An 18898-nucleotide genomic window follows, 5' to 3' on the forward strand; every position below is an offset into this window, starting at 1 on the left:
GTGACTCTCGCTAATAGGCAGAATTAAGTAACCAAATTTAGATTAAAAGATTCTATATACGTGGACCATGTTTCTATAAATTTTGATATTTGGTTTTTATTCGAGGCAGATATTTTTTTCCATTAAAATGTGATTTATGAGGAGGTTAGGCCATTGGTCGATATTCAGAGTTTGTTTATTTTTCCAGTTAACAAGAATTGTTTTTTTTTTAGCGATAGTAACAGGTGTAGATTGAAATTGTTCACATGGTAAGTCAGTTGTTGTTAGGTCACCTAGCAAACACAAGCTTGGAGATAAAGCTCTCGTTTGAATATTTGCTACTACTACCAAGATCAGCACCCGCGGCGGCTCCACCAGGGCCCGCGCCCGAGGCTTACGTGCGCACCGCGGCGGCCTTCCTACTCGTCGCGGCGTAGCCCTCGTTCTACTCATTGCCGGATCCTACAGTCCAAGCTAGCGGAAAGTTTTTCTAAGACTTAAGTCTAGAAATACATAACCGGAGTGCATAACCATAAAGCATGAAAATAAGTGTCTGTAGTGTTTTGTAAACACTGGAGACAAATGTCGGAGTCTGAGAGTCCCATTTTCTTCATCATATATTAAGTAATGTATGTTCTATGAATAATTTTATATTGGATAAGTTTTAAATGTGTGTGTTATGTCATTTTAAATACGTTTTCACAAACTTGAATCCAAAAGTCAGATTCCGGAGCTATAGACAAGTCTGTCTCCAATTTCGAGATGGGTAAATACATTTTATCAGTATATGAAAGTAACTTCTATATTTTTGAGAGTTTTTTTGTTGTCGGAGAAAGCTTGGTAATATCTTTAGCTAAAACAGGCGGTTGGAGTGTACCCCGAAGTGTTGTAATTTGTTTGTTTATCATACTTTTAACTTGCAGATAATGTAAAAAAAATCATTTTTTTATTTTGTTTTTTTGGAGCAAGGATGTATATGATATAAACATATTATCTGAGAAAATATTGTGGACATGTGTAATTTCTTTCTGCTCCCACACACCTAAATAAAACGATTGGTTGTTAAGTTGAAAGTCGGGGTTATGCCATATAGGAGAAAGCCCGCAGGGCTCCAATTGGGCTTTTGTAATTTCTAGTGCCTTCCAACAGGCGGTCCGGGTGGCGGAAATCATTGGGTTTTTAAAACAATTGTGTCACTGAATTGATGTTGTAATAAAGAGTCAATCTAAAAGTCTGAGGTTGTTGCAATCCTTCTGTTCTAGTTCCAACCAACAGTTAGTATCTCTGTTAGGTTGTACCTATAGACTGATATATTGTAGCTGGTTAGCTATATAGTAGTGCATAAAATGTGGTGCCTCTTGACCTCCTTTGGATTTACTTTTCTGAAGACTAGATAGACTCATCTTTGCTTCTTTTTATTTCAGTAAAATTTTGTAACGACCGAGTCCAACAATTGGAACCAGTTAGACCAGAGGTGGGCAATCTCGGTCCTCGAGGGCCGTAGTCCTGCAGGTTTTGGAGGTTTCTCACTTCCAACGCAAGCTGATTCCAATCAACAGGCTCATTATCAGACTTATGCAGAGCTTGCTGATGAGCTGATCATATATCAGCTGTGTTGGAGAAAGGCAACCTGCAAAACCTGCAGGACTCTGGCCCTCGATGCCCACCTCTGAGTTAGACGTAGGTTTAAATAGAATCATTGGGGGGGGAAATTATTTATTTTGGGTAAAACCTTAATTTTAATGGTGGCTATTCGTCCTATTGGTGCTATCCAGAAGTGGAGTAAAGTTTAAATTAATTAAATCAGTTAATTTAGGTGATTTTTATGCCTAAGTATTTTAAATTGCCTATAGGAAATGAGTAGTGGGGGTCCTGGCTTGCAGGTTCCATGAATTTACTGTAATAGGTAGTAGTGTCGATTTTGTCCAGTTAATAGAATAATCTGATGAATGTGAAAATGTAGTTATTAAGTTAAATACTTCCCCTAACGAAATAGCAGGTTTTTCTAAATAAAGTAAAATATCATCGACATACAGATTAATTTTGTGTTGTGTACCCCTGAGTGAATTCCTTGAATCCTTCTTTCCTGGCGTATAGCTAATGCAAGCGGCTCAATATTGTAAATAATAAAGGGGACAGTGGGCATCCCTGTTTTGTGCCTCTCTGTAGAGTAAAACTCTGAGATATAATCCCATTAGTAATAACTGTACATTTAGGAGAATCATATAATGCTGACACCCAGTGAATAATTGACTTCCATCCATCCATTTTCTTGACCGCTTTTCCTCACAAGGGTCGCGGGGGTGCTGGAGCCTATCCCAGCTGGCTTCGGGCAGTAGGCAGGGTACACCCTTAACTGGTTGCCAGCCAATCACAGGGCACACAGAGACAAACAACCATACTCACAATCACACCTAGGGACAATTTGGAGTGTTCAATTAACCTGCCATGCATGTCTTTGGAATGTGGGAGGAAACCGGAGTACCCGGTGAAAACCCACGCAAGCACGGGGAGAACATGCAAACTCCACCCAGGAAGGCCGAAGCCCGGACTCGATCTCACGTCCTCAGCACTGGGAGGCGGACGTGCTAACCAGTCAGCCGACGTGCTAACAAGTCAGCCACCGTGCTGCCCATGAATAATTGACTTCCCAAAGCCAAATGTATTTAAAACAGCAAAGAGGAAGGACCAGTTAACTTTATCGAAGGCTTTCTCTGCATCCAACGATATAATAACTGCCTTTTTATCATGCCGCTGTGACATGCTAATAAGGTTAAAGAGCCTCCTAATATTATTAGTAGAGTGACGACCTTTAATAAAGTCTGTTTGGTCGCTATGAATGATTGTCGAGATTACTGTTTCTAGTGTAGATGTGAAAGCCTTAGCGATAATTTTAATATCAGTGTTAATTAGTGAAATCGGACTGTAACTTGATGGAAGGTTTTTTTTGGACGTATGTAACCGTTAGTTTTAATTTGTGTTACTACTCTTAAGAATAATGGAGCAAGCATTAACCAAAAGTGCTTAAAAAATATAGCCGGATAACCATCAGGTGCTCTTCCAACTAGGCATACTATCTAGAGCACTGTACAGCTCGTTTATAGTAAGTGGTGCATCTAACATATCCTTTTATTCAGTAGTTAACTGAGGTATATTTAAGCTACTGAGGAATGCTTCAGTATGCTCAGGGTTAGGCTTGTTAGTTTCTGAGTATAGGTTGCGATAATAGTTATAAAAAAATGTGATTAATTTCTTCTGGTGATTGTGTGCATTCACCGGCTGTCCCTTTAATAGCCGTTATAAGAGATTTTTCCCAATTGCGTTGAAGTTGAAGAGATCATATTTCCAATGTCTCCTGACAACTCTAGTTTTTTTCATTAAAACAAAATAAAGAGTTGTCGTGTAAACAACATGAACTGGATTCAATACGGCAGTCAAATTTTCCCTAATAGCTTGGGCTGGGTTAAAGTTCCAATTAATTTCACAGATCACACGTTGTACAACTCCCAATAGTTCTAAATGACAATAATTGATAACTAATATGGACCTTGGATGACCTTCTATAGAAGAAATGTGTTTGTTAGTCCCACAAACAAACATATTATTATTGTGGGAATACTTGAAGCATTCCCACATATGCTATTGTGATTTTTATTCTCCTCACTTTTTTGCCGAGAAACAACTCCCACATAATACTTCCGAGTTACACCGTTCAAATTTTAGCTTGCTTCAAAAATCCACGCCTTCCGGGGTCATCTATCGTCTGATTCTACTTAATTACATTATTCACACAATTTAACATTAAATATCTACTTTTCCCCATGAATTTTTAATGGGAGTGACATTGGACTTTTTTCTAAGTCCCACTTTCCACGCCCACTGCGATACACACAACTGATCATCATTACCAGCTCTCTAATACTGCTCAGTCGTGCACTTGGTAGAATACATTGTCCAGTAACCAAAAAGGTCACAGGTTCAAATCCACCTCTAAGTGTACATTGCAAAAGTGCATTTCTAGGTGGCACTATATATATATATATATTTGCATTTTTCGATTGCATATTATTAGTTCCAGTTTTCCGTCTAAATGAATGGAGGGTATTGCATACCTAGGTGAAATTCTGCGAGAACAGAATTAATTGCAGCTTCCATGCATTTGTCCATGTTAGGTTTGTTTCCTACGCCCTTGATGCTTCTTGTTTTCGTCACAGCCGCATATCCCGCCCCCCAAACATAATATTGCTTTATTATGATTGGTCCGAAGCACTGGTGAAAGATCGCTTTTACAAGATGGATTTTCGGGGGTTTGTGAACTTACAAATCCCACAAGAATTCATCTTGCAGACAAGGTTACCGAACTCCTCCTATGCCCGAATTTTTGCCTTAGCGACTGCAGAATCTGTGTTCCGCTTGCAGCCGGTGCTCATCAGCTGCCTTCAGAGTACCGAGGTAGGCCGATAGGACTCCTTCTTCAGCTTGACAGCGTCCCTGACCACTGCTGTCCACTAACGGGTTCAGGTGATTTCCGTCACGGCAGACACAGACCCATTGTCCCCCACATCTTTCGGGAAGTGGGTGCTGTTCTGCCAAAGGTGGGAGTTGAAACTCCTTTTGACAGAAGATTCTGCTAGACATTCCCAACAGACCCTCACAATGTGTTTGGGTCTGCCAGGTTGGACCAGCATCTTCCTCACCGATAAAGCCAAAACACCATCAGGTGACCACCAGGTAACAGCTCTGCCCCTCTCTTTGCCCGAGTATTGAAGACAAAGTCGATCATCGAACTGTGGCCTAGGGTGTCCTGCTGCCAAGTGCACGTATTGACATACTTACGTTTTAATAAAGGCTCAGGTAACAACCAATCATGGCTCACCTGTTTCTGGGTTTGATCATGTTATATTTGCAAGCTCAGCCCTTAGGCACTGTGAAATCATTTTCAGTCGACAGCAAGTGGTAAAATGGCGGCCACCTGAGATGGATACAAATAGGTGGATTTTATGCTGAATTCATATTCCACAAACATAAAATATTCCTTACAATACTGTGTAGACTAGTGGGGCCGCCTAGAACATGTTACTGTAAAGAATTTTTTTTACTTGACTTCCGCTTTAACATGTCTGTAAGCCACTGTTCACCTTGGCTCACTTGACAATAGGATTTGCCAATTATATGGCTTTGTGTTACCACAATGGGTTGTTTGTCTTGTGGTCAAGTATTAGCCACGAGTCTGAAGAAAGACAGCAGATACCTATAAACACATTAAAGGGAATAACTTCATTTTCACTCATGTCGGCAGAACTATATCTCCAGACTGCTGAATTTAGTAAATGCAGGGAACACGTGGCCAAACCCAAACACAATATCAATTCCTCCATTGCGAGAATGCAGGGTGTTAACTTAATCCTTTCAAGCAAAGTAGTACATTGTAAATTTTGACACTTATTGTAAAAATGTTAGCTATATAAAATACTATAGTAGTGTTAAAGTCCAATTATGTACAACATATTGATTAAATAATCAGTCATGATGCTGCAAAATGTGTGTGTGTGGTGTTTTTTGTCCCAGCAGCTCGTGTACAATAATTGATGTGCACATCATGCAATTATTTTGCTCAACTATATCAACAGTAACAGGTCCAGCTCTAATAACACTGCCCAGTCTGCACCCCCCCCCCCCCCCCCCCCACACACACACACACACACGCACACACATCCACTCCTCCTCTCTGAATGGGGGGGGGGGGTTGCTCTTGATGCTCTTGATTAGAAACATCAGCCAGGAATGTCCACACAACACAAATAACCATCTGCCACAGAAAAGAAATATCAAACAAAAATGCTGTGCATGTACAAGAAAAGATCAGAAGGAATGAAAATAAATAGCATAGCGGTTTGAAGCTCCCTATGGCCTCTTTTTCTCAACACAGCTCATGACCTTGCTTTGCCTACTGCTTCACATTCACACTTTCTATTCATCGATTGCTTGTAATTAGCCCAGTGAGACCCATTTTTGTTAAATGAGTGGCACTAATTGTGTCTCTGTATTATTTTTGTCCACCTATATGGAAAGGAGTATTTAGTCAAATAGAAAACAGCTGTTCCATTTTACTCCCCCAACCCACCCTTTTGACTGTCACAGCTAGTTCAGACTTGCTTCTGTTCCTCTCAGTTTGTGTATTTTTGCCTGGTGGTGTTGGCAGCTGTGGGTGGCATGATAATGAATATCACAGAGGAAAGAATGCACACATTATATCACAGTTGGTTGTTGTTATTACCCTGAACTTTTACACAACCATAAGTGATTATATAACATGCTTGTTTGCATTAGTGTTTTATTCAGAAATTAACCTATATGCACGTCTGTGTTTTTCCCCAATTGCAAAAGAACTGTTCCTTCTAGTACCATTACCATATAGTGTTAACTCAATCCAGCCGTAATCATTTAAAACAAGTATAATAGGAAGATTTTTACTGAGGGGCGGGCAGGTTCTTATGTTCCAGCTTTAGATTGTTTTTTTGTGACTACATTGTAAGCACGTTCATGTTCTCTGGAGAAGCCCAATATATCACATGATATAGCATATCTCATATCATTGAACTAATTTATGTGTTTAATGAAATCATATTAGTTTATTTTTGTCATTTTATTTTTACACATTTTCACTATTGTTTCTGTTGACTGCTATCTGTCATGTCTGGGAAGATTTGGCTTTGGTTGAGGGCCCTGTTGAGGGTTCCCGCCCTTATGCGGGTTGACCAATCCGGGCCCTCAGCCACTTGTGCCTGGCCCCAGGTGTGACTAGTTACCTAATTAGTGTGGGTGTATTTAATTCCCGGGTGGTGATCAGTCGGCGTGGGATCATTGCCGCTGGTCACGGTCACCGCCGGAGTTTTCTTTCTTTCTTTCTTTCTTTCTTTCTTTCTTTCTTTCTTTCTTTCTTTCTTTCTTTCTTTCTTTCTTTCTTTCTTTCTTTCTTTCTTTCTTTCTTTCTTTCTCTGTCTGTTTGTTTGTTTTCTTAGTTTTGTATCTTTCAGTTCTTTGTTTATTTAATACTAACCAGTACCCTGGTTAGTGCTTTTGTAAAATAAAGTAGGTCAGTTCAACCCGCACTCCTGCCGTGGTTCTCCTGCCTCCCTGCATTTTGGGTCCTTCACCTCACACGCCGACAGACACCACACCGCTCCGCGATAGCACCGTAACACTATCATCCCCTATTACCTTACTGAAGTCACCTTGGAATTAACATTTATATCTTCTTCCATATATCGCGAAGCAGCAAACTTGGCAGCAAGGCCGAGACTTGCCTTATAGGGTGGCATGGTAGTAGATTTTTTTGTTGCGGACCGTAGTAAAAAGAAATACATTTTAAAAATCCTGTCCTGTTCCGCTCCCGGTGAAAACGACTCCCTCATCCATCCTGCTCCCGTTCAGAATGAACCACCAATGCCTTGGGGGTCATATAGTTCTTTTGGCTAACGTTTGTGTGTAAATTTATGGAAAGAAAAATACAAATGTTTACTTATACTAAAAAATATTATTGTTAAATTAAATTAAATAATTAGCCACTGTTCACAGTGTCGGTGTCTGTTTGATTATTGACGTGAATGCTAACAAGAAACATCACACGGCGAGTTGCCTAGTTGCCTCTCTTTGGAATCACCTCCCACTAAATGTTAGGCAAGCCCCCCTCTGTCCATTTTTAGAACTCGTCTTGAAAAAACACATTTTTATTCTTTCTCTTTTGACTCTTGGCATTGTATTACTGTTAAGCCGTAGCATGTGCGTAACTTTCCCACCAATGTCAAAGTCAAGCCCTCGATAAACTCTCTTTTTCTTGCGCTCAACCACATTGTTAAAAGTTAGCGACGGTCCTTAGGTGTGTTAACTTTAACAGCAAGTTCACAGCTAGTTAAAGTTAACAGAGTATAAATCTATAAATCTACTTAACCAGTGGTTAAAGATATAACCGAGTTTTGAACAACTGGGACCAGAAAGCTAGGCGGTGAGGAAGATGGTGCGGAATCCAAAATCAAAACAGTCATGGTGCAAGTGAAAGTCTGTGCTTGCACTGTTTACACTCCTTTTTTATTAAGCAACACATTTTCTTTTTATGTTTCTTTATTCCTGCTAAAAACAAACCACGAAGTATTGTGACTGGTTGTCCATGTTTGTTTACTCTGTAGTCAAGTTTAATCTTGAGAGGTTTTTCGAGATTTCCCGTCTAATCAGGAAACATTCATGAATTAAATTGGTTTGTGTGTGATGTCATGATTGTGCCGTGTGGCTGCACACCACACAGGGTATGTTCAAAACTGTTACTCCCGTGATTTTTATTTTTTTTTTCTTATCACGTGTGAGGTCTCAATTGCAGGGCACACTCAGACGAACAACCATTCTCAATAAAAATTACAACTTGGCAGTGTTCAATTGCTAACATGCATGTTTTTGGAATGTGGGAAGAAACCGGAGTAACCAGAAAACAAAACATGTAGGCACGGGAAGAACATGCAAACTCCACCCAGGAAAGGCGGAGCCTGGATTTGAACTCACAACCTCTGCACTCAGAGGTAGATGTGATAACCAGTCAACCCTCTTGCTAAATGAAATACCTCATATTTAAATTCATGTCTGTCTTAGACACTAGTAATCTTTACGCTTTCTCCACCATTACTGTCTATCGTTCTGTTATGATTGGATCAGATGAGCAGGCGTTCAGTGTGACAAGCATGGTTTTTAGATGTAGGAGTTATCTGCTGTCATTTAAAGGATTCCATGCACTGGCCTCACGGTTTCCTTTTTGACATCCTGATACTGAGACAGAACTTCCTCAGTGAGTCTTATCAGTGACATACAACCACATCACTGGAACAGACCCGCTGACCGACACAGCAAAGCCTTTTGTTTTTTTGGCGCAGCTGGTCTCACCCTGGCATTTAGCATGATAGGTTAGTGGTAGTGATAGTGAATGAAATGGCTCTTAGTGCTGACTCTTTGAAGTGAAGGATGAGGGTCGGCTCCTGATTGGGAGCTGCTCTCGTCGCTCACTTAAAAGAACCCACGCGTGTGAGCTGCTCTATGGAGCAATTTGCCCCAAAACATCTATACAATAGCCTTTTTGTTTGACCATATATGAGTCAAACATCTTCTAATTATCACTTTAACGACTTAGCCGTTCACAATGGGTACTCCTGCAAGCCTCTGTCCATTTAAATTTGAATATCCCGTCATGTGTCTGCGAATGTGACATCATGCGTGCATTGTCTACATAAAGAAGGAAGTGTGCTGTTGTCATTTTTCAACCACACCTGTCAGTAGCGATTCAAAATGAAATTTCCTGTAATGGGCAGCTTTAATATATCGTAATTTTATATGAATAACACAAATTTTCTCGCTGAAATTGGCTCCACAATTGCATAATTTTGGAGCGTCCAAAATGGATTTGTCTCCGAACAGATGGGCAAGGTACAAGGAAACAGACGTAAATAAAAACAACCATGTCTTACTTGATGTGCTTTGTATAAAAGTGGGTTCCCCTGACAGGCAAAAGTGTTTTCCAAAGCAAGTCTTTTTCGCCACAATGCCACTTACACAGCGCTTTTGCCTCAGACATTAAATGTTCTCCCCACCGTCTCCCAGAGACAGTCCTCCAATAAATACGACCACATAGGTCGTTTTGATAAGGTGCCAGATTATGACCAAGTGTTACATCTTTTAGTTTAGCGACCTCTATCAGCCATGTTAAGTAGCGCAAAAATCCCAAACTGAGACTTGAACCCAGTCCCTCTAGTCTTAAGGCGAGTGTTTATCTGACTTAGTTATTTGTCCAGCAATTGTTTTCTTAGTGTTGACTACTGTTAGATATTATAACATTTTTAATACTTCATTTTATTTTATTAACCATTATTAACATTCCAATTCTGAAATATTAACCTTGTTGAATTGTTTTGTGTCCTGTGCAGAGCAGATGGTGTTGATTTCGGTATATTCTGACCTTAAACTGGGTCATACTATTTAGTCTAAAAAAGTTTCTTCTCAGCGCTTTGTACACGCACATTTCGGTCTTGAAAACAAAATTTGCTTTCTACTACTACTTTCTTCATCAGTCACGGCCACCGTAAATTTGGTTCAACTTGTTTGTGAGATTTTGTTATGGGGAAAAATAGAACCTTCAACTATATAACATATTCAGTCCCGAACACACACCCAAATCTGACCTTGTTTACGCCACTGCTCACGGAAAAGTACCAGAGAGTATGTTTAGTCTATAAATGAAAAGGAGGAGGTCTTTTAACTATAAGAAGCTATTGTACACGTAGAAGAGTACATTTGACGCTCTGAAATCCCACGTTGTTTAAGTGATGATTAGAGGCAGTTATTTGTCCAGAGATTCTCTGATCGATTAAAAATCATTTTTGCAAAGGTGTATTTTTCTTACATTAAATCTATCTTCATTTTTGGAACACGCAAAGAGGACAAAATTCAATTATTCCTCTTCACTACAGGTACATGTTTTCGGTCTACAATCTCACTGTGCCTTTTCCTAATCTCAACCATTAGTGTACCATGTAAAGACGTAACGTGTACTGTACAACCTTATTAAAAGCCTCATCCTAACCACAACCATTGGTCCGTGACGGCGAATTGACATACAGTTCAACACTAAAAATGAACAATAAAATCATTACTGGACTATTAGCTCAGTAAGATAGACGTTAGTTTTTTGACCAGATCCGGGTTCGAGTCTCAGTTTTGTATTTTTTCGTTATTTAACATGGCCGATAGAGGTCGCTAAATTACAATATGTAATACATGGTTGTATTTTGGTGCATGGTAAAACGAACAATATGGTCATTATTGTTGGAGGACTCGTTGGTCTCCCAACTTCCCAAATTGAGGTCAGCAGTGACTCCTCCCCACAGTACACAGTGTTGATGATGACATTTTAACGGCAGATGGTGGACCAGAATTTCCTCAAAAACTTCTGGGAGTTGTTCTTCATTGCCTCACCGAACTCCTCACATGGCACCTGCTTCCGAAAACCCACATGTCAAAAAGGCCTATCCTTCAACTTAATGTCCTTTTTCACTGCTTGTGTCCACCAATGGGTAAGGGGTTTGCCGCCACGATAGGTAACAGCAACCAATGAAGTGAGACTACATAGAAATCTTGCTAGCAGGTTGAACATTGCAAAATCCAACACCATTTTTGTGAGCAGACTTTGCAGTGGATATTAATAACACTTTCTTTTGGCACAAGAGTAGCAATAGTGAATTCACTATTTACAGAAAACTAATATTGTTAAACACTATTTGAGGAGCAGCGGCATCCATGGTAAACAGCAGGCCGGAATGTAACACACCTTTCAACCTCCAGGACTAAGCAGCCCTAGAAGAAGGAAGAAGAAAGTAAAAAAATTAACAAAGTTATCCTACGTGACATATTTAAGATCATTTAAAATAAATTAATGTGCTGTTGGACAGTTTAAACAATGTTCATATATTTGTAGTATCACTTGTTTCTCCTGTGTGTTGCAGCCAGCCTGTTTTTAGGCTTGTCATGATGCATTTTCCAGAATGGCCCAAAGTTATTTATTTTTTAAAGTTTTGTCTTAAGAAGTCATCCCGCAAAGAAATATTATTTCACTTAAAGCATTAAAAAATCATTTGGGGGGTTTTCACTAAGCAGGAAGGGTTTGAAATATGTAACTGGCTAAATAATGTACAGTAATCAGCGCAAAAGAGTACACCCCCTTAGAAAAGTAACATTTTAAACATTATCTCAATGAACATAAAAACAAATGGAAAAGTGTTTTCTTTAGGTAACATCCATTTATAGTCAACTGTCTGCTTGACGCCTGTGCAATGAATAATGAGACTCACCTGTAGATGCTTGTAATCTAAAATTTGGGCTTTTTGAGCTTTGCTCCAGAGACGTTCTTCACCCTTATTTGAGTCAAACTGAAAATGTTGTTCTGTAACTCATATTATTAACCTAACTTTCAAGTTTTTGTTGTTGTTTTTTTCTAGAGAGAGCTCAGTATTGTTCATTCGTTAATCTTTCCGATTCAACATGTCATCATCCTTGCTCTCTCTCTCTCGCTCTCTCTTTTTCTTTTTTTATATGTGTGTGTGTGTGCATATGTGCGTACTTTAATGTTATAAGTCAAACAGATGTTATATAAATTTAGTCTTGTCATCATTTTGGAAATTGTTTTTGTGTTCATTGACATATTGTTCAAAGTGTTATTTTTCAAAGGGGGTGTACTCACTTGCTGAGCACTGTACAATAAGTGGAGTAGAGAGTGCAGTATTTGCCTCAGATACACAGCGGAGCAGACAAAATTCTCAAATTTCATCTATTACCACTTGACAATACCACTGAATAAGAAGCCTTATACTGTGTTGTGCGTGTTTGTTTCAGAATGATGTGCTGTGAGCGTTACAAAATTATGTCATGCAATTTTAAGGAAAAGTACTGTATTAGGATTTATAAGTCTGCCTTTAAAATGATACTGGTATCAGTATCTGTGACTACTCAACAGTTGAGTATCGGTATCGGTCTAAAAAAAAAGCGGTATTGAACATCCCTACTTAAAATATATATATCTGTCTTTTCAAGGGCCCCATGCCTACCTTTTGATTTGGATTTCCAGGCTAAGTTGCAGTGACAAGACTTTGCACTGAAGCTTGGCAAAGGGCAGTTGTTCCAACGGTGGTGTTCTTGTCTGCCAGGAATTGTCAGATGAACAGGTGCATTGTCATGGTGAAGCAGCCATACGTTGTCCTGCCAGGACTCTTGCATTTTCTCTTGCACTGAAAGCTGCCAGTTCCGGTACTTTTCTGACACACCACGTACAGTGGTACGTGGTACGGTAATGGATCATTTATCATCACTGACAAGAATGTTCTAGGGGGATGAAGGATGTGTATAAAATAAATTATTCAGCTTCAAACTCCTAGCCATACATAACTTGGTGATTAAAAATAGTTAAGGGGGAATTATATAAAACAATAATGATGATGATAATAATAATACCAGAGGAGACAATAGATAAGTGTCATTGCTCATCAATTTTTGACTGAATTTTTTTGGGTGTAAAAGCTAAAATGGAGATTCTGTAATTTCATTATAAAGGTGTTGTTGCAACTTGCAGGAAGCAAAGGTAAAAAAAATAAAAATAAAACTACGACACCTCATCAAAGCAACCACTTAATTATAGAATATGCTTGTCACAGAGATCTGGGATCTTATTGACTTAGATAGTAGATTGGGTCCATTCATTATGACTAACACTCGGCTGTAATCCCCCTTCATTCACTGTATTAACTTGCTCAATTAATTGTTGCTTCTTTTTTATATTCACATCCCTACATTATTTATTGTACAGGAGAGACTTAATAATTTCTGAGGCAGCAGAAAGCAACATCCACTTTTGATTGAGTCTAAGATGCAATATAATCATCAGTTGTGGCTGAGACAACAATCTTTTCTCATATTTCGACTGCTGTGTCAGTTCTATTACCCACCTTGGTGCTGAAACTCACAAATGGACAACTGCAAAATCTGAGTAACTGAGAAGGGTACAGTCCGCCTTCATGAATCAATAATGTAAAGTGCAAGAAGAAAATAGTTGTATCAAATTAGATGAATGCGAAGAAAAGTATGGTAGTACTGTACACTATGTTCAGTTGCCATAACTGTAATATTGTATATTCCCCCCCCCCCCCTTAAAGGTCCATGTCCAACATAGAGTTTTTGCAGATTAGCGACCTCTCTGGCGAAAAGCTCACTTAGCGCTATTTTGCCGTGAACCGCGCGAAAACTATACAAGTTTCAATTCTGTGTCGGCAAAATAGCGCTAGCAGGAAAATGTCCACCCCCTTTTCTCTAACGTTTGTATTTATCTTTAGCCATCTGTTACTTAATTAATGAGCGAGCTTGAGCATTTTCACGTATTGACAATTTCGAGGTGACGTCATCTCCTCTCATTGAAAAGCATTGGACTTTGGATTGTTGTAGTTTGATTTGTGAGGATTGTTTTGATTTTAAAATATGAGATGTTTATATTATTGTTTATAACAATCATTTTAGAATCTTTACTTTTTCTTTGGGTACAGAGGCTCTTGATTTAAAAAAGAAAAACATGCCAAGGCGAAGGTGTTTGAATCCAAAAAAAGAAGCAATGCTTTATGTCGATACCGGAAGAGACAAACATGGACTTGATGTGAAATACATCAGTGAATTCAAAGGTAAGATACATCTCACAATAACAGTTAACTAAAAAGTGAATCTTCCACCTGACATCATTATTATTTTTGTCATTACTGGGGAGAGGGGTCTTTGTTTGTGCTTCTTTTGAAAAAGGACACTTCCTGCTAGAATATCGTGGTGCACTTATAAGCAAACAAGAATGTGAGAGCAGACAGAGATTGTACCATGACAAAATGAAGGCATTCATGTTTGAGTTTCGCTTTGACGGAAGAACTTGGTGGTGCGTATTAAGTCCATGCTCCGTTATCCATAATTTGTTTAGACTCATTAGCTTTGAGTCAAAACCCGAATGGGATCTTAAATCAGGAAAATCAACACTACCAAGTTCTAACTATATAATATTGATAATTGGTTTTCTATTTGATGTGTTGATGCAGCAACAGAGGATGGGTCACAAGGAAGACTGGTCAATGATGACCACATCAACCCAAATGCCACAATGAAGTATTTAAATGTGCAAGGAAAGCCCCATCTGTGTTTATTTGCGACACAGGACATTGACTCAGGAGAGGAGATTACATATAATTATGGTGACTCTGACTGGCCATGGAGAAGCAAGGTAATCATATCAGAATGTGATGAGTGGTTCGTGATCTGAAAATCAGTATTGACTGAATTAAACTCATGATGTTTGTCAATTTAAACCTCAGGAATCTGGCCAGCAAAACACATCCACATCCAAGCTCACCATGGAGGAAACTACATCTACAGCGCCCACAGATGCTCTGAAATCTTTTCAAGAGGTAAATCATGTACACTCTCTTCGTGCTCTTTTACATTCCATACACTATTTACAGGTTAGGGTTGTCACGATACTAAAATTTCAAACTCGATATCGATACCCAGGAAAATACTTAAGAAGATACTCAATACCATTCAATACCATACCAAAAGATATACTTTTAAAATGCATAGAAAAATACTTTATTAACATAACCGCAAATAAATAATCAGTTACAATATATAATACAATTATTAATAATCCTAAAATAACAAAAATAAATAAGACAATCACTTTTTCACATGCAAAAAAATAATTTAAACAAATGAAAGAATATGCCATATTAAAAAATGACACTTTATTCTATGAATGACTGTCTGAGCCTGTCGTATCACTGGTCTGAATTTTCTTTGCGGTTGGAAGTTGTTGTTTTTTAAAGACAAGCATGTCAATGTGCTCCTGTGCCCTTCTTGGCTTGCAAATGAGCCCTGAAGTTACTAAAAAATTAGGCACAACTTGAAGCAGCAATGCACGAGCACACTAAGCTAACCGTGAGGCCGCGGCTAATGGCTAATAATAAAACAACAGTCACTTACTGAACACAAGTCTAACCGTGGTAGCCAGCTAACGGCTAATAACAAAACAAAAAGGCATCTGTCTTTTTCTTGTCCACCAAAACTGGCACGTTTAGCCCTCCTGCCACCACACTGGCCATACTAAGCAGCTGTAAAACGTAGCTGAACAAGCAAGGTTGCAGTGTGGGCTCTCCTGGGTGCCGAAGCAGCGATGCTAGTGGAGTGTGCGCGGCTGACGCTGCAGGAACGCTGCCGTGTATTGATAGTATTGATATCATGACAATGTGATATCGTATGCGGATACGACGTGTTTGAAAAGTATCGATACTTTTGACAACCCTATTAAAAGTACACAACGTGATTGTTAAATGTATTTTAACGCCATCTTTAACTCTTAAAAAACAGACAAAGCTTACCACTCATACATGTCTGTGTTTAATGTTTCCTTCCTGTCTCTTTTGCAGCGTTCTGCCGCAGAGAAGTCTGCCCAACCCTCCGGAGTTGAACACATTGAACAGGTACATGCGGTTGTTTAATAGATTTCAACGTCATCTGGCAGTTAAAAACTGTATACATATTTCTGCAACTACAATAATTGTTTGTAGTGCTCGATCAAGTAACCAGTAATATTTTAGTGTACAGAAAAACTTATTGAAGGCTTGATAATATTTTGAATAGACCGAGTGTGTGTGTGTGTGTGTGTGTGTTATCACCTAGATTTATTGTGTATTTGACTGACACATTTCTTGATAGTATTTTAAAGTCACAACCTCATCCATAGGTTTGAATGTGTGTGTGGTGCGTGTGTGTGTGTATGTGTGTGTTGTGTCCAAGTATGGCTTGACACTGACATACACTGACTTTCGCCGAGAAAGCATTTCCTGTCGAAGTTGAGTCGCACTCACCTACTTGTGTGTGTGTGTTCACATAATTATATGGTTTAGAGGGACATTTAACCTCTTTGTATCTTTAAGCCTTACAGTCACCCACTGTCACCTTTCTGTGGAGTTGAATCACTATACATACAGTATATACTTGGTAGGCTGTTGTTTTTTAAATGACCTAGCATAAACTCTGTGTTTCTTGATCCTGCATCACTCTGAATCAGCAACGTAATGTAAAACGTTGTCTCAATGAATGTATGTCTATGTTTAATGTTTCCTTTCTGTCTCTTTTGCAGTATTCTGACACAGAGAGGCCAGCCCAACCCCAAGAGGTTGAAGATATTGAACAGGTATATGTGGTTGTTAAATGGATGTCAACGCCATCTGGCAATTAAAAACTGTCAAAGTTTGCCGCTCAACATATTATGTTCACATAATCTCATGGTTTAGAGGAACATTTAACCTCATTGTATCTTTAAGTCTCACAGTCACCCAATGGTCACCTTTCTGTGGAGTTGAATCACTATACATACAGTATGTCAATACTGGTAGGCTGTTGTTTTTTAAATGACCTAACATAAACTCTGTGTTTCTTGATCCTGCATCACTCTGAATCAGCAACGTAATGTAAAGCGTTGTCTCAATGAATATGTCTATGTTTAATGTTTCCTTCTTGTCTCTTTTGCAGCATTCTGGCACAGAGAGGTCACCCCAACCCTCAGAGGTTGAAGATATTGAACAGGTACATGTGGTTGTTAAATGGATATCAATGCCATCTTTATAAAATTAAAAACGGTCAAAGTTTACCGCTCATGCATATTTCTGCAACTTGAAACAAATTTGTAATCAGTCTGATGGCACCTGTGTGTATTGTCTATTTTTCTCTTTCAGTGCATGATGGAGACAAGGCACTCCTCAATGAGTTTAAGCCAGTGTGACCTGAGTTCAGCATTTGAGCCACAGACCAGTTCTCAAAAGGTAAATGACTTTATCTCTAATGAATGTCATTTAGCATCCAACTACAGTAATTGTTTGCAGTGCTCTATCAAGTTACCAGTAATATTTTGGTGTACAGAGAAACTTATTGAAGGCTTGATAATATTTTGAATAGACCGAATGTGTGTGTGTGTGTGTGTGTGTGTTAAGACCTGGATTTATTGTGTATTGGACTGACACATTTCGTGATAGTATTTAAAGGGTTTAAGTCACAACCTCATCCATAGGTTTGAATGTGTGTGTGTGTTGTGTGTCCAAGTATGGCATAGACTGACACTGGCATACACTGACTTTTGCCGAGAAAGCATTTGCTGTAGAAGTTGAGTCACACTCACCTACTTGTGTGTGTGTGTGTTCACATAATTTCATGGTTTAGAGGGACATTTAACCTCATTGTATCTTTAAGTCTCACAGTCAACCAATATCACCTATCTGTGAAGTTGATTCACTATACATACAGTATATCAATATACTTGGTAGGCTGCTGTTTTTTTAATGACCTAACATAAACTCTGTGTTTTTTGATCCTGCATCACTCTGGTATCAGCAACGTAATGTAAAGCGTTGTCTCAATGAAGGTATGTCTATGTTAAATGTTTCCTTCCTGTCTCCTTTGCAGCATTGTGACACAGAGAGGTCAGCCCAACCCTCAGAGGTTGATGATATTGAATAGGTATATGTGGTTGTTAAATGGTTTTCAACGCCATCTGGCAATTAAAAATTGTCAAAGTTTACCGCTCATGCATATTTCTGCAACTTGAAACTAATTTGTAATTAAACTGTCTGATGAGACCTGTGTGTAATGTCTCTGTATTTTTCTCTTTCAGTGCATGATGGAGACAAGGCACTCCTCAATGAGTTTGAGCCAGGGTGACCTAAGTCCAACACGTAGTGAGCCACACAACAATTCTCAAAAGGAAAATTACTTTATCACGTGTCATCCAACTACAATAATTGTTTGCAGTGCTCAATCAAGTCACCAGTAATATTTTAGTGTACAGAGAAACTTATTGAAGGCTTGATAATATTTTGAATAGACTGAGTGTGTGTGTGTGTGTGTGTGTGTGTGTGTGTGTTATCACCTAGATTCATTGTGTATTGGACTGACACATTTCGTGATAGTATTTTAAAGTTTCAAGTCACAACCTCATCCATAGGTTTGAATGTGTGTGTGTTGTGTCCAAGTATGGCATAGACTGACACTGGTATACACTGATATTCGCCGAGAAAGCATTTACTGTAGAAGTTGAGTCACACTCACCTACTTACGTGTGTGTGTTCACATAATTATATGGTTTAGAGGGACATTTAACCTCTTTGTATCTTTAAGCCTTACAGTCACCCACTGTCACCTTTCTGTGGAGTTGAATCACTATACATACAGTATATACTTGGTAGGCTGTTTTTTAAATGACCTAGCATAAACTCTGTGTTTCTTGATCCTGCATCACTCTGAATCAGCAACGTAA

At 39.0% G+C, this 18898-nt stretch overlaps 1 protein-coding gene across 1 annotated transcript in view; it reads left to right on the plus strand.

Moving 5' to 3' along the window:
- Nucleotides 1–18102, plus strand: part of LOC144060471 (uncharacterized) — a 32860-nt gene extending 14758 nt beyond the window's left edge. Inside the window, exons 3-10 of the mRNA XM_077580067.1 lie at nucleotides 14100–14231; nucleotides 14347–14473; nucleotides 14631–14812; nucleotides 14904–14996; nucleotides 16014–16067; nucleotides 16730–16783; nucleotides 17122–17175; nucleotides 18049–18102. Coding sequence (XP_077436193.1) covers nucleotides 14693–14812; nucleotides 14904–14996; nucleotides 16014–16067; nucleotides 16730–16783; nucleotides 17122–17175; nucleotides 18049–18102 — 429 coding nt within the window. The 5' untranslated portion in view covers nucleotides 14100–14231; nucleotides 14347–14473; nucleotides 14631–14692. The remainder of the gene's footprint in view (nucleotides 1–14099; nucleotides 14232–14346; nucleotides 14474–14630; nucleotides 14813–14903; nucleotides 14997–16013; nucleotides 16068–16729; nucleotides 16784–17121; nucleotides 17176–18048) is intronic.
- The last annotated feature ends 796 nt before the right edge of the window (nucleotides 18103–18898 follow it).

This window comes from Vanacampus margaritifer, chromosome 11, assembly GCF_051991255.1.
Source record: "Vanacampus margaritifer isolate UIUO_Vmar chromosome 11, RoL_Vmar_1.0, whole genome shotgun sequence".
NCBI lineage: Eukaryota > Metazoa > Chordata > Actinopteri > Syngnathiformes > Syngnathidae > Vanacampus > Vanacampus margaritifer.